The sequence below is a fragment of the Carcharodon carcharias genome, chromosome 3, assembly GCF_017639515.1.
Source record: "Carcharodon carcharias isolate sCarCar2 chromosome 3, sCarCar2.pri, whole genome shotgun sequence".
Classification (NCBI taxonomy): domain Eukaryota; kingdom Metazoa; phylum Chordata; class Chondrichthyes; order Lamniformes; family Lamnidae; genus Carcharodon; species Carcharodon carcharias.
Window position 1 is genome coordinate 15,327,569 of NC_054469.1, and position 16,974 is coordinate 15,344,542.

At 43.1% G+C, this 16,974-nt stretch overlaps 1 protein-coding gene across 3 annotated transcripts in view; it reads left to right on the forward strand.

Annotated features, from left to right (window-relative positions):
- The window catches only part of dlec1 (DLEC1 cilia and flagella associated protein), a 153,890-nt gene that overhangs the window by 53,485 nt on the left and 83,431 nt on the right, over positions 1 to 16,974 (forward strand). For all 3 annotated transcript variants that reach the window (XM_041184760.1, XM_041184761.1, XM_041184762.1), the window contains 4 exons: positions 5,433 to 5,520; positions 11,302 to 11,475; positions 12,453 to 12,589; positions 16,176 to 16,268. In XM_041184760.1, coding sequence (XP_041040694.1) covers positions 5,433 to 5,520; positions 11,302 to 11,475; positions 12,453 to 12,589; positions 16,176 to 16,268 — 492 coding nt within the window. The remainder of the gene's footprint in view (positions 1 to 5,432; positions 5,521 to 11,301; positions 11,476 to 12,452; positions 12,590 to 16,175; positions 16,269 to 16,974) is intronic.

The following is a 16,974-nucleotide window of genomic DNA, read 5'->3' on the forward strand; positions in this document are numbered from 1 at the left end:
GGGTTGTTTTTGTTGGAGCAGAGAAGACTGAGGGGCTGATTGAGGTGTACAAGATTATGAGGGGCTTGGACAGGGTGGATAGGGAGCAGCTGTTCCCCTTAGTTGAAGGGTCAGTCACAAGGGGGCATAAGTTCAAGGTGAGGGGCAGGTGGTTGAGGGGGGATGTGAGGAAATACTTTTTTACCCAGAGTGTGGTGACGGTCTGGAATGCGCTGCCTGGGAGGGTGGTGGAGGCGGGTTGCCTCGCATCCTTTAAAAAGTACCTGGATGAACACTTGGCACGTCATAACATTCAAGGCTATGGGCCAAGTGCTGGTAAATGGGATTAGGTAGGTAGGTCAAGTGTTTCTTACGTGTCAGTGCAGACTCAATGGGCCGAAGTGCCTCTTCTGCACTGTGTGATTCTGTGATTCTGTGAAAGAGGAACATTGGAAGGAGGATTTGAAACCCTGCAGGTGAACACTTGTGGAAGGCGTCTGAGAGAAAGCATCAGTTTGGGAGAAGATTCCAAGGCAAGTAATTGGAAAGTTGAGATTAGAAACCCTCGTGTGAAAGACGGAGTTCAGTGAGACTGCTTGGCTCACATGTAACAGGCATCTGAGGGGAGTTGAGGAGAGATCCATAGCATCTGTCTAGGGTAGCATTTGTCACTTAGTTTCAGTGTATGGTGCGTCTGACCACATGGACTGTGTACTTACTGTGAACATGAGAGTATAAGATAGCTTTTGTAACTTGTGTTATCCTTACAAATCTGTATATATCTGTAAAGGTATAGTTGTGAGTGAAGGAGTATTATATTATAGTTCATCTTTTCCTGTTTAATAGATGTTTTATGGTTTTGTTAAAAGTTCATTAGCTGACTCCAGTGACTCTGTTCAGTAGCCCTCTCTACTCATCTAAACAAACAAATAAAGGTTACAATCTATCAGGCTGGGATCAGGCTTGTCCAGTGGTAACCTCAGCTGGGATCATAACATATGGCACAATTCAAAGAAGAGAAGGGGAATTAAGTCTTTCTGAATTCTGTCCCTCACCCAGGAGTTTTAGAGAATTGCCTTCCTCAGTCCTTATAGTCACATTCTGGGCTACATCTGGGGAACCTGCTTTATGTCCTTTACAGTTCTTATTGCCCTTTACTGCCTTACTAACTTAAAGCTGGTGCCCAGGCCATAGCTGGGAATACAGCAAAAGCTTAACCTTTATCCCTTAATGTCACAAAAAACAGATTATCCGGTGATTATCACCAGTTTGTGAGACTTTGCTGTGCTCAAATTGGCTGCTGTGTTGCCTGCATTACAACAGTAACTACATTTCAACCGTATTTCATTCAAATTTTCCCTGCAAAGTGCATTGGGCCATCCTGAGGTTGTGAAACGTGCTATATAAATGCAAGTCATTCTTTCTCAAAATCTGCCTGATAATGGCTGAAATACACTACTGAAATATTTACAGTCTGTTGAAAAGCTAAAGAAAAGTGTCCCTCTATGTGACTAGCTGTCTTGAAGTGTGGCAACATCCTCAGTGATTCTTTAAGGACTACTCACTTGTTTTACTTTTTAAGTAGATTTTTTACACCACAGAATCAGTGGATACTGGATTTTTAAATAAGCATGTTAAGCATCTTACACTGCTGTTCCACAATATAATTTTAAAGATCTATTTGGCAGATCCACCTTTCCCATATATTGAAGTTCAGGTAAACTATAGGTACTTATAAGAAAATGTGGTGCTGAATCTAGGCCACTCAGCCCATCAACCCAACTCATTTCAACTGACTACAAATTATTTAATCTCGGAGGGAAGTTAAAAATTGCAACTAAGACTTTAAAGGTGCTTTAAAGGCTCCCCATGCTAATGGAGGCAAAAAAAAGTGTGTCAGTCTAACATTAGAAACAATGACTCAGTCCAGCTCAGTTGCATTCCACCAATGATGAAGTAGTCAAAAAAAATTTTGCTAGAATATTTGATCTTCTTCAGTACTATAAAGAAGCTAAAGCAGGTTCCCAGGATATAGCCTGGAATGTGATTAGAGGACTGAGGAAAACAGGTTTCTAAAATTCCTTGGTGAGGGGCTGAGTTCAGAAAGTCCTAATTCTCCTTTGTTCACATATTGCTGCAAAGACTCCACCCTTCAATGTTAGTACATAGTTCTCCCCCTATATCCCCACACTCTATACCTCGGTAAACAACTTTGTCATGTAAGATAGAAAATTCATTACATAGGTAAAGAAACATGATAAGTATTTGACAGTCAATGATTCACAGTTTCAACACAAATGTGAATATGATCAAACAATTTGAACCCAAAGCTGCTAACATTCTCCTAATACTTTGCATAAGTGAGACAGCGTTTTTATTACAATCTCTATGAGTCAACCCTGATAATAATTGTAGCATATGTCAATCGTAACCAATGTCCAGCTATAAGCTTGATGAAATAAAAACTGAAAATGCTGGCAGCATTGTTAATTTTTATTCATTCATGGGATGTGGGTGTCACTGGCTAGGCCAGCATTTATTGCCCATCCCTAATTGCCCTTGAGAAGGTGGTGAGCTGCCTTCTTGAACCGCTGCAATCCATGAAGTGTAGGTACACCCACAGTGCTGCTAGGAAGGGAGTTCCAGCGACAGTAAAGGAACGGCAATATATTTCCAAGTCAGGATGGTGAGTGGCTTGGAGGGGAGCTTCCAGATGGTGGTGTTCCCATGTGTCTGCTGCCCTTTTCTTTCCAGATGGTAGTGGTCGTGGTTTAGGAGGTGCTGTCTAAGGAGGCCTGGTGAATTTCTGCAGCGTATCTTGTGGATGGCACACACTGCGGCCTCTGTGTGTCAGTGGTGGAGGGAGTGAATGTTTGTGGATGTGGTGCCATTCAAGCGGGCTGCTTTGTCCTGGATGATGTCAAACTTCTTGAGTGTTGTGGGAGCTGCACTCATCAGGCAAGTGGAGAGTATTCCATCACATTCCTGACCTGTGACTTGTAGATGGTGGACAGGCTTTGGGGAATCAGAAGGTGAGTTACTCACTACAGGATTCCTAGCCTCTGACCTACTCTTGTAGCTACAGTATTTATATGGCTAGTCCAGTTCAGTTTCTGTCAATGGTAGCCAGAGAGAGGAACAAAACTGATGATGACCTTTCATCAGAACTTGGTGATTCCACTTACAATCATAAAATCATAGAATAGTTACAGCACAGAAGGAATCCATTCGGCCTGCTGTGTCTGTGCTGGCTCCCTGAAGGAGCAGTTCATCTAGTGCAACTCTCCAGCCTTCTCCCCATAAACCTGCATATTTCAGATATAACCCAGTCCTCTCTTGAATGTCTCAATTGACTCTGCCTCTACCACACTTTCAGGCAGTGCATTCCAGATCCTAGCCACTCGTTGCCTTTAAAAGTTTTTCCTCATGCTGCCATCACCTCTTATACTAATTGTTATAAGATTGTATGTTGTCCCATGAAGAGCTCTAGAGGCTTGTATGGTTGAACAATAACTTAATTAATAACACATAACTATATACATATATACAGGATACAGTCCTGACTAGGTGCTATCTCCATGCCGGCTTCCACCAGATTCATTACCACACTCTACCACTCCCACATGACTCTGTACATCACGATGTGGGTAGTACCGTTCCCCCGTCCCACATTAATTCTTACAGTCCTGAACACCCTAATACTACACTAATTAGGTTAAATCTGTGCCCCCTAGTCCCAAATTCATCCATCAATGGGAACGGTTTCTCCCTATCTACTTTGTCCAGACCCCTGAAGTTTTGAATTCCTCTATCAAATCTCCCGTCTACCTCCTTGTCTCCAAATAGATTAGATAAAAACAAAAAACTGCGGTTGCTGGAAATCCAAAACAAAAACAGAATTACCTGGAAAAACTCAGCAGGTCTGGCAGCATCGGCGGAGAAGAAAAGAGTTGACGTTTCGAGTCCTCATGAAGGTGGTCATGAGGACTCGAAATGTCAACTCTTTTCTTCTCCGCCGATGCTGCCAGACCTGCTGAGCTTTTCCAGGTAATTCTATTTTTGTTCCAAATAGAATAGTCCCAACTTCTTATGTACGTAACTGAAGTTCCTCAACCCTCGAATCATTCTCCTGAATCTTTTCTGCAGTCTCTAATGCCTTCACATCTTTCCTAAACTGTGGTGCCAGAACTGCATGCAGTACTCCAGTTGAGGCCAAATCAGTGTTTTATACAAGTTTAACATAACTTCCTTGCTTTTATACTCTTTGTCCCTATTGACGAAGCCTTAACTGTTCCCTCAACTTGTCCTGCCATCTTCAATGACTTATGCACATATACACCCCTGCTCCTGCATGACCTTTAGAATTGTACCCTTTCTTTTACATGGTCTCTCCACATTCTTTCCACCAAAATGAATTACTTTGCACTTCCCTGCATTCCATCAACCTATGTCCAAGTTTATTCTCCAAATAGAACACTTGTACATTCACCACACCTGGGCTCTCACATCACAACACCTGCAAACACCCTTGGGAATGCCTAGCAAACCTTGAAACCATAGCATCAAACAACCTACTCTGTGTAACTCCATGACCAGATTCTTCAGGTACTTACAATTCAGGCAGCAGTGCGGATTTTAGATTGCTGCCAATCTGCAGAGAAACCTCCCCAGCAGTGGAAAGTACCCTTAATCTGATGTCGGAAAGTGCCTACTTACAACAATTGTCGCTTTAAAGGGACACACACATTATACAAATCTTCACATTAATAGCAGAATAATAAATTGTGCATTAAGTGGTATAATGCTCTCGTTCTTTCACAGGATGTGGACGTCACTGGCCAGGCCACCATTTGTTGCCTATCGCTAATTGCCCTTGAGAAGGTGGTGGTGAGCTGCCTTCTTGAGCTGCTGTAGTCCATGCGGTGTCAGTACACCCACAGTGTTTTTAGGGAGGGAGTTCCGGGATTTTGTCCCAGGGATAGTGAAGGAACTGCAAATAGTTCCAAGTCAGGAGTAACTTGGAGGGGAAACTTGCAGGTGGTGGTGTTCCCATGGATCTGTTGCCCTTTTCCTTTTAGGTGGTACAGGTCACTGGTTTGTAAGATGTTGTTGAAGGCGTGTTGGTGAGTTGCAGCAATGCACCTTGTAGATGGTACACACTGCTACCACTGTGCATTGGCGATGGAGGGATTGAATGTTTAAGATGGTGGATGGGGTGCCAATCAAATGGAATGCTTTGTCCTGGGTGGTGCCGAGCTTCTTGAGTGTTGTTGGACCTACACTCATCCAGGCAAGAGTAGAGTATTCCATCACACTCCTGACTTGTGCCTTGTAGATGGTGGTCAGGCTTTAGGGAGCCTTTGATTTTCTTGCTTTGATTTTCTTTACTCTTTATCATTCATTCTCATATTCAGCTAAATAAAGCATCGTTATTTCCCGTTATTTTTTTCCAGACAAATGTTGAGTTGCGGAATCTGACTTCCAGCAGCCGCCAGCTCAGAGTTATCCCACCGAGTACTTCATTCTTTTCCATTGGGCTGGGTAAGTAGACCTTTTACTTAATGATTTTGTGATTGTTAAAATATACACAGTCATATTACAACTATGAACCTCTTGTACATCTCCCACTACGCTTTGTCCCACCATTGGTGGCCATGTGTTCAGCTGCTGAGGCCCTAAGTTTTGAAAATTCCTTCCTAAATCTCTCCATTTCTCTTCCTTTCATTCCTCCCACTCCCCCCACCCTTGCCTTAAAATCACCGCTCTAACCAAGATTTTGGTCACATGCCTATTTATTATCTACTTGTGTGAATTGGTGTCAAACTTCAACTTCTGTGAAGCTCCTTGGGATGGTTTACTATATTAAAGGCATTATAAAGTTACAAATTGTTGCGTAGTAGGATAATTTTATGAATATGTGCTGCTGGAGGCAAAGCATATGAAAAATGCAGGTTGTCATCTGCTCACTAAATGATATTCAGCTGTGTGTAGATATAATCTCACTATGTCTGCATCTATATAATTTCACGTGAATTTGCTGAAAGAGTTGGAGGTTACGCCATTTCTTCCATGAGTGGCGTTTGGCCGTGTCACACTCAATATATTGTTGTTGGTATCATTAACATATGTGGTGACTAAAAAAGTTGAATTATGTTCATAACAAAGTGTGGCAGGAAACTGTTAAAGGAAACAAGTGTAGCATTGAAAGGAAGTCCCATATAATGTGACTTGATTCTGAATGAGTTCAGGGCAACTGGGGATGGGTAATGACTGCAGCATTTCCATTATCTTCACATCCAAATAACAGACAGGTATTAACTTTTCAAATGCTTGCGAGCTGAGAGCCTGTTTTGACTTCAGGAAGCTTTTACTTTTTTCAGGGTGCGCCTTTCACATCAATAAAATTCATCACACAGGACCACACACTTAAAGCGATTATTACCACATAAATATATAAAGTATTAAAGTATGTAGTATGTACAGACAGCAAATGTGTTCTTACATTGTTAACCTCGAGCAGGGTTTTAATATTTTTTTTTAATTGGGTTGTGAGCTTTTAGCAGGACTTGAACAATGTCCACACTTAGGATGGCAAGTGACAAGGTAGCACCTGGGCCACTTAGGTGCAGAGGCAATGACTGTCTCCAACAAGGGAGAGCCTAACCACCGCTCCCTGACCTTCATCAGCACCGTCACCACCGAGACCCCCCCGGCCCAAAGTAAGGGTGGTGTATTTCCACGTACAACACTTTTTAGTTCCTCCCGGCCTATAAACAAGCAAAACAAAAGATCAAATTCATTTACCTTCCTGGGACGCAACTGGCCCCAGACACAATTTGGGTTAAGATTGTAGTTGACAATCAGAATAGTGAAAGAAGGACCCATTGTTTTCCTAAAAGTTCACCGACTTGCCTGCTCAAAAAAACAGCGTTAAATTGTAGCCATCTGGAAGGCAGCAGAGAGGGTGCCCTTCAGCCTGTTTTTATTGGGTGGCCAGGGGTTAAATCAGCTCTTCAATGTCAGCTTTGGCATTATAAATTCCTGTGCCCATATTTAATATGGAAAATGCCTATGTAAACATGTCACACTGTAATTACATATTCAACCGCTGGGTGGTTTCGTTCTCAGTTTGTGAACAATCCCCTCTTTTTAAAACAAAGAGCCTTCCCTCAGTCTATCACCATCACTTTTGTCATTTAATCACTCCTGCTCTCCTCCACCCCATCCTATCACTTTTGTATTTCCCCTGACCCCTTATTCTCCGGCTTTGCACTTGCTTAAAAGCTGTTCATCTGTAACATCTTCCCGGTTCAATTTTTAACTGTGGGTGGAATTTTACGCCGGCAGGATTTTATGGTCCCGCTGAAGTCAATGGACTTCTGAGCGGCTCACCGCATTTTACAGCCGCTCCAACGGGGCCGTAAAATCCTGCCCTCTGCTTTATTCTCCACCAATGTTGCCACACCTGCTGAGTATTTCTAGCACTTTCTTTTAATATTTCAGATTTCCAGTAAGTGCAGTATTTTGTTTTTGTTATAAGTTCTGTTTTACAGAGGATGTATGTATTATAGCAAGCTAGCACGTTCTGTTTTACAGAGGATATAAATCAGATAAATGTGATCATATGCTAAACCTCTGTAAAACAAGTACTGTCATGTAGAAAAAATGCTCAGTTATACATTCTGATCATCATCGTTCAAGATGTGCAGGAATGTAAAGCATGTGGAACAAGGACACAATGTAAGGGCCATGTCAGATGCTAAATATTTCTCTGCTGATATGCTAAGATTTGCTGTTTACTAGCCTTAGAGGATGCTACTTATTGTAAACATAATAATGATAAGATGCCTGGGTATCAATCAGGTGGGGAATAGATGGCAGAGATACTTTTACACTCATCCTGAATGCTTTAGAACCTGACTGCATGTAATCAAGTTCCATGTACAAGTGATAGAATGATTTGACGGAAGGAAATTTGAGACAATAGGACTGGGAAGGTCATTCTTAGATTGGGATTGGTTTGGTGTACATTTTGATCAGATCTCTGGCATTATTGTAGGATCTGAATGTCATATTTTGGTGCTTATGATTAGATCAAGTTTAACCCGAGACTCTCATGCCTGCCAGCTGAAGACACTGCATAACAAGTAAACGTGGTTGATTTTTCCACTCCCTAGCTCAGAGGCGAGTTTGACTCCCTGCCTGAGATCAATCAACTCACCCAGTGCAGGCTATGGATCGAACCTGAGGCCAGAGCAAACCCTTTACTTTGTAAGCTTCATTGTGATACATGTCTTGTGGTTGCATTCAAACTTAATGGACAATAAAGTTTTTTGCCAGACCTTCCTGAACTTAAACCAAATAGATGGGCATTGCTATAAACTGTTAAGACACCACAAAAATCATAGTCAATGCTTTCCACAAGAAGCTGTCACTACACTTCCTCACTATCAGGGATTGCTGAATGGTGATGGCTTTTCAAGAAGCATTACGTTCAACTCTGGAAGCATTGGGTGGTAGAAATAGATTCACTTCCAGGGAAATGGACCTAAACCTGAAAAGAAGAAATTTGCAGGGGAAAGAGTAAGGGGGCGGGGGAGTAGGATTAGATAGCTCTTTCGAAGTATTGGCAAGGGTTTGGGCATGCACGATAGGCCAGATAACTTTTTTTGCTGTATGATTCTGATTCTGTCCATGCTGCAATGATCTATGCATGAGGTCACCTTAAAATGCTTCTTACAATCAGAAGCCTGGATTATTTTCCCCAGGGAAATCGGCATGGTCGACTAGACCAGCGTTTATCACCCATCCTTAGTTGCTCTAAAAAAAGGTGATCAGTGGCCTCCTTTTTGAGTAACAGCAGGTTGTACAGGTGGGTCAGAATTCATTGTTGCAGCACAGGATATAAGACGTCAATGTACAGCCATATTTAGTTGAAAATACATCTGAGACAAAACAGCCACAAACCTTTGAGCTCTTCAAAATAACTAGAACAAGGAAGGCCATTAGAACATGGAAACCCATGCAAAATTGTGGGAAGCATCAGCCTTATCCAACTCTGCTTAGGACCATACCAGTGTATGTGGCTCAGCTGCACACTTATCACTGAACAAAAAGGTGAGCCTCATCTTAAAGTAAAAACAGAAAATGCTGGAAAAACTCAGCAGGTCTGGCAGCATCTGTGGAGAGAGAAACACAGACAATATTTCAAGTCCATACGACTCTTCTTCAGAGAAGTAGAAATGTGAGCCTTGACTTGTTTTGACAATTGAATCTTAAATTTAATGAAAGTTAAACTGTTAAGATTTATTTTCCATTATAAATCTGGATGAGTAGAGATACCCACAGGGATGTGAAGTACTACTTGGACTATAAAGTCACTCAGAGTTTAGAGGGTAAATTTATCATTTGCACATTCCTGCTGACTACACTTCTCATTGTTCCTCATTTAAAAATGATTTACAGAATTAAGTGTCAATTAAATGGACTAAAAAAATCTTTTGTCTGTGCAGCCTTGCTTGCCAATGTCTTAAACAGCCCATATTTAAATCAGGCAATTGCTTTAATCAAAAAAACACTAACCATTATCATCCCTATACCTCTCCGAGATCATTGCACTCCTCCAATTCTGGCCATTTACGAATCTTTGATTTTAGTTGCTGTGCTATTGGCGGCCACATGTTCAATTGCTTGAGCCCAAAGCTCTGAAATTCCACCCCCAAACATCTCCACCACTTTACCTCTCCTCCTCCTTTAAGATGTTCCTTCAAACGTACAACTTTGACCCAACCAAAGTAAAATACTGCAGATGCTGAGAACTGAAAGGAAAACAGAAAATGCTGGAAATACTCAATCCAGTAACTGAAAGGTTAACTGTTTCTCTCACCTCAAGTGCTACCAGAGTAGCTGAGTATTTCCAGCTTTCTCTGTGACCAAACCTTTGGTCATCTGTCCTCATCTCCTTTGGTGTCAAACTTTGTTTCATTACGCTCTTGTGAAGCATGTTGGGACATTTTACTGCATTAAAGATGCAGTAGTGAAGCCAATTTCAAAGTTGTCGCTTAACAGTGTGTTCAATGCTCTGTGGATTTTGGACAGCAACACCGGTGCATGTTTAGTGGATTGCACGTCATTAAGGTGGTCTGAATAGAGAACAAACATAAGTAGATAATACCTCATTAATGCCCAATTATTGTATCTTGTGCGCTTAATCCCCTCTAATAGCATAGGGTTACAGATTGCATTAAACCTTGACAAATAGCTTATTCAATTGCATTTCAGTTCAGTAGCACAGTACTGTAATAGCACTAGCCCATTAAACAATCCAAAGCCTACAGCATCGGCTAGCAACAACAGTCCCCCTTATCAGCTGTGGGGCCACAATTTGGGAAATCATGTGCAGCCAATTATTTCATGTCCCTTGAAGGGCACAGAAATGTACTGGGTTATGGTAGTGGACTTTAAACCTAGAGGTTGTGAGTTCAAATCCCACTGTGGCAAGTACTGAAATTGTTTAATGTATATGTTTGGTGGGCTGGACGCAGGATAAATTACCAAGAAAGCTATTGGATTGCTGTAAAAACAAAACTTAGTTTATCAACATCCTTCGGGGAAGGAAAGCTGTCACCTCATCTAGTCTGGCCTACAAGTGACCAGCACATGCTGTATGGTTAACTGAAATGGCTTAGCAAGCAACGTCTCTGTAACTTTTTGTTTATTGTGTGCAGCCTATTCATTTAAATGTGCAGCACTTTTAAATTCCTTTGCGCTCATGCGGTAAACTTAAAGGGGCCAAGATGTGCTCAGCCTGCATGGGAACTTGAGTGTTGCTAGAGGGATTGTTGTCAGCAAACCACTTAGTTGTAATCAGTCGTTAGAAGAAGACCCACCACTATCATGAAAAGTATTGAACAGAGTAAATAAGGAGAAACAGTTTTCACTCACAGGAAGGTTGATAACCAAGGAACACATGTTTGAAATAACTGGCAAAAAAAACTCTGGAGATAAGGAGAATTTTTTATTCAGCGAGTTATAATCTGCCGTTCACTGCCCGAAAAGGCGGTGGAAACATTCAATTGTAACTTCCACAAAGATATTGGATAAATTACTTGAGAAGGAAAATAATTGAAGGGGTATGGAGAAAAAGCCAGGGAGTAGGACTAATTGTTAGCTATTTCAGAGAGCCAGCAGAGACATGATGGGCCAAATAGCCTCCTTCTGTACGGAATCGTTCTATGATTGACTTGTCCCTTGTGATGATAAATTATGTCAAAGCACCATTTTCATTGCTTTCAGTGTTTCTAACTCTGTTTCACCAAATAGGTAAATTCCCAGGAGAGGGAGGAATTGTCGCTCCGGGGATGACCTGCCAGTACACAGTCCGATTTGCTCCTGATTCTCCAGCTGAATACGAGGATTTCCTAATTGTGGAGACACAGACACCATATCCACTTGTGGTCCCCATTGAAGCCAGAAGAGCTCCTCCTATACTAACCTGTGCGCAGTTGACTTTCTTCTGAGGGCATTGTGGGGGGAGGGTGGGAGTGGCTGTGGAAATATGAGCAAATTCACTATCGACAAACAACAAAAAAAATTTGTGGGTGAAGTTCTCCAGTAACTTTGTCAGAAAACTGGAAAAACAGCCTAGATGGTTGTTGGAGCAGTCAAGTGGGAGAACCTCTAGAAATTCCCCTTTTACTTCACAAGCAAGACAGCCTTTTTATTGTTTTTAATAATCCTTGCCTTTGCCCTTCCTCTTTCTTGTTTCTCCCAAGCCAACCATGACCAAGAGGATGGGCAGGCTCATTGCTCTCAATCCTTCTTGCAGTAAGTTGCTGCTTTATCCAGGGTCTTAGCATAGTGAAATGCCTAAAAATTCTTTGACACCGTGTATTCGTTTTGATGTCTGGCTTTTTCGATCATGTAGATAAGCTTGAAAACCATTCTATGCTGCCAGTGCCACTTAAATACGTATGAGATGAATGACTAATGAATTGGTATTTTGACGCGTATTGTTTTTCTTAATTCATTCATGGGATGTGGGCTTTACTGCCCATCCCTAGCTGCCCTTGAGAAGGTGGTGGTGAGCTGCCTTCTTGAATCACTGCAGTCCATGTGGTGTAGGTACACCCACAGTGCTATTAGGGAGGGAGTTCCAGGATTTTGACCTAGCAACAGTGAAGGAACGGCTACATATTTCCAAGTCAGGTTAGTTACTTGGAGGGGATCCTCCAGCTGGTGGTGTTCCCATCTATCTGCTGCCCTTGGCCTTCTAGGTGGTAGTGGTAGTGGGTTTGGAAGGTGCTGCCTAAGGAATGCTGGCCAAGGCACTAGGACTGCTTTATTCAGTGTTATAGAATTGTGTAATAATGTCCATTTGGACTGAGGTTTAAAAGCTACTGAGAATTTTAAATGTTGTCGTATGATGAATGAATGTAAAGAGTAAATTGCTGTTTCCTGCCTGTGACCCACAGTACCTGGTACTTTAGACTGTGGATACTGCTTGGTGGGTGGAGTGAAGATTACAGAATTCCTGTGCAGAAACGATGGCTACAACTCTGGCTGTTTCTGCGTGATGCTGAAGAAAATGTGGCCAACGACAAATTTCAGGGTGAGAATTCTGTATGGTCTTAGTGAACCAGGAGCTTGGAATCAAAGGACGAGGGCATAGGAGGTTAGGCACTCCTTGCTGTGCTTTGTCTCGTGAATAATCTACAAGAATCCTGTCCTGTTTATAGGAAACATCCTTGCAAAAGCAAGAGACCGAAACTCTTGGTACTCTGTAGACCCCTTCCCCCGTATTACGATGGGTGGGTAAGGTGTCAGGCAGCCTGCCCTTAGGCCGATTGAGACCCTTAAGTGCCTAATTAATGGCCACTTAGGAACCTCATTCCACTTTTGCCGAGATCCAGAGTGCCATCTGCCTCGAGTTACCAGGGGAACTGGCCAAACATGCCGTCTCCGAAGGCACGAAAGCGGTCACCGAATATACCAGCTCCGTTAAGGTCGGTCACTCTAAAGATTATAATACATGTGCCTGGGGAAGGTGGAAGGCAGGTGACCAGCCTGGCAGGTTTCACAGCATGGGCTAAAGCTGAAAAGGAAATAGGGTACCTCCTTTGGCGGGGGGGATGGTGATGGTGGGGGTGGGCCCTCCTTAAGATGGTACTCCTCCTTTGTGCTTTCCCCTAGCCTCTAAAGCCTGACCATGCTCCTCTTGCTGGGGTCTCCAATTCCTGCCTGACCAAAATGCCTTAAGTCCAGGAGGCATGTTCAGTTCTTGGGATTCCTGGTAGTCCCAGCAGTGGCCTCCAACGCTGTTAGAATAGATTAGAGCTTAGCCAGCAGCTCTTGAGGGCAGGGCTTCCTGCCCCTGAGGTGCAGAAGTCCCACTCTCAAATCATTTAAGGCTGCCCCCACCGTAGTATCATTGCAGGGCAGCCAGATTTAAAGTCAATGAGACTTTTTGACCTGGGGTGGAGGAATATGTCCTCCTGTAAAATTCATCTGAATTAGAAGCCTGGTGTGCGACAGGCACGGACTATCAATCCGTGCAGCGGCTTAGAACAAAACAGCAAAGAAGGTGGCCATTCGGCCCATCCAGTCTGTGCTGGCTCTTTCAAAGAACAATCCAGTTAGTCCCACTTGACAGCTCAGGCTACAATTAAAGGTATATCCACCACCCTATAAGGTAGCACATTCCAAATCCAAACCACTTGTGTTAAAAAGGTTTTGTAGTCATATCACTTTTGGTTTGTTTTTCAATCACCTTCGATGAACACAGCTCAGAAATTACCCTCTCTAAACATGAAGGGTTTTGATAAAGCAAATAGGGTGGAATCTTCTCCACAAAAAATTTCCAGGTGTCGAGACTATTCCCAGGTCCTGTTGCATCAGGGGTGATCTTCCAATTAAGAGCGGCAGGTGGAACAGAGACATGGGAGGGTCCGAGGAATATCTGGCTGGCAACCTCACCAGGAGTGGTGAGCGCTACTGAAACAGAGGGAGACCGAGGGGGTGCCTCAAAAAAGTGGAGGCGTTCACGAAAGGTTCACCTCTACTCTGAGGCCACTCGCGGTTCTTGGCCTTGTTTTTTAAACTGATTTTGGAACCTTTCCTGCTGGTGCGTCACTGACCTGAGCAGCATCGGGACCCGGGAATAGTCTCGACACCTGAAAATCTTATGTGCGGAAGATTCCACCCTATTTACTTTATCAAAACAAAACAAGGCCAAGAACTACTAGTGGCCTCAGAGTGGGGGCGTGTCCTTCCACGAGAATGGAGACAATTGGTCTCTTTCAGCCCTTGCGGCTCCCTGATTTGGCATTTTGTTCAGCCTCTGATTGCCCTCTGACCTCCCACTGAGAGGCTGCCTTCAAATCATTGGTGGGCTCGCGACATTAATTCCATTAATGTCAAAAATTGGCCCTTGACTGAGGCCTTAATTACACTGATTGCTTCCAATGGCAGCCCACCTCTGGGAAACCTACCAGGGGTGGGGTCACATCAGTGAACCATCCCTCCAGGGTTTTCCAACAATCTCCTAGCCCCCTCCACTTCCAAAGCTACTTCCAAGGGGCCGGAAAGATTCCTGTCACTGTTTTCTCCAGCAGGAATGTCAGTAACTAGAGGACACCTAGGAACAGGAGCAGACCATTTAACCCCTCGGTCCTGCTTCATCAATTTAAGATCATTTGAAAAAGACTGTGCCCCCTGCCACCAGAAGATAGCCGCCAGTACTGGTCTGCACACGTGCACTTATCCACACAGCTGCAGAGACCAATGATGACATTTGCAGGAGGCACAGTGCCAGCAAAATCCTGCCTGTGTTGTGGGCTTCCTTGCAGTGGTTCCACCAGCGATTTAAAAAAAGAAATAAAGCTGTGGTTTTTTGCAATCAGCGCGTTTGCAGTTTTTTTATTAGTCTGTGTCAGGTCTCTAGTTGCCTGATGTAATTATCCAAAAATTAGTTTGGAATTTGACTAGCCAACTGATTTCTCGGATTTACATTACTTGAAATTAGCAAAACCCAAGTAAAAATAAAAACTGAGCGCAACACTGAAAGCTTAACACTGAGACAAGCAAAAGGGAAAAGGGTGAAACACAGAAAGAATAACCTATATGACCGCAATTAGGCCCCTTATAAAGCTGGCGGCTGCTAATCTGAGTTTACCACCAGCACACAACTGCAGCAAACGCAGCTTTTGCAGAAAGATCAGAGGAGAGATGAGGGACGGAATTTTACCCGGGCGGGATTTCACGGAGCGACCAAAGTCAATGGGCTTTTAAGACCCCCGCCATGAAGGGGGCCATGAAATTCTGCCTGAGATTTTTTTTTGTGCAGCAAGTTGTTATGAACTGGGAAGCACTGAAAGTTGACTCAGTAGTGACTTTCAAAAGGAGCTTGGATAAAATAATACAGAAAGAGGAAAAAATTGTAGGATTATGGGGAAAGAAATGGAGAGTGAGACTAATTGGATAACTCAAAGAGCCAGGAAAGGCACGATGGGCTGAATGCACTATGCTCCTGTACTATAAGATTCTATGCTAATCTGACTGTAAGGGTTCTTGCTAAAATGATGTTGAAAAAAGCTTTGTCAGTTGGCGGTGGGTATGAGCCCACAGCACACAGTTAGCAACCTCTCTCCTCGTGATAAAAACAAAAAAACTGCGGATGCTGGAAATCAAAAACAGAATTACCTGGAAAAACTCAGCAGGTCTGGCAGCATCGGCGGAGAAGAAAAGAGTTGACGTTTCAACAGAAGGGTCATGAGGACGCGAAACGTCAACTCTTTTCTTCTCCGCCGATGCTGCCAGACCTGCTGAGTTTTTCCAGGTAACTCTCTCCTCGTGATGGCTGGTGTGATAAATGGAACCCTCCTTATTTCTGACGATGAACTTTACAGACTTCAGTGAACAGAAGGAAGAGAGCTTTACTCATTATTTATGCCATCATATACCCTAAGCCGTGGCTGCATAATCTGGTGAGTCCTTCCTGCTGCCACTGGGCTCTGTAATGAGCAATCGTAGAAGTGGAGTAACTACATGTCCCTATTTAGATTTAGTTGCATGCTGAGATAACATAAAATCATGGCCACTAACTGTCTTTAAGAAAATTTTAAAATAATATTGCTTGGTGTAAGCACATCCTGATTATACTCAGGATTTGACCAGTGTATTTCCTTTCTATTCCATAGAGTGTAGCAGCTGCTGGCTTTCTGGACGTAACTCCTTTTGCAGTCAGGCCTGCCGTCTTTGAGCTGAATCCAGGCCAGGCCCTGATCCTGGAGGTCAGTGAATAAAATCTCTCTCACCTTTAACTCTGGCCCATATAGTGAAGCTGTTTCAATTACAGCCATTTAAACTAGCAAGTGAATATTTTAAATGTGAAAGCATTCAGGAAAGGGCAGATAAATGGGACTAAGGTAGAGATATCCGTGATGTGTTGCTCATACCAGTAAAGACACAATGGGCAAAAACTTGTTAAATATCAGGTTGGCTCAATTGTAGTACCGAGGCCGTGCTGGATTTCGGACCCTGCCAGATTTCAGGTCAGGTGATTTGGGCTATGGGCAGTTCAGGCCAAGCTGAGTCGGGTAGGGAGGGGTCAAGGGTCGCTCAGAACATGGGAATAGGCCAGCGCGCAAAGTGCTGAAGCCGATAACTAGCCTGGCCCCGCACCATATCAATGCAGCTCTTAGCCAAATTGTCCTGGTTTTAAGTTAGCTTTTCCAATTTTACTCAATTAAAATTGATGCACGGCACATTGTAAAACTGACCGGTTTGTGGACAACTCCGGTTTTTAGCTGGATTTGAGACACTGTAAGTGTATCTCGTTATGTGGCCGTGACAAAACCTGTTTGAAAGAAGCTCCTGTGAAATGCCTTGGAATGTTTATACTACATTGAAGGTGCTATATAAATGCAAGTTGTATGACTGAGACATATAGCTCAGTCCACATTAATTAACATCTCACATATCCCATGATGTATTACT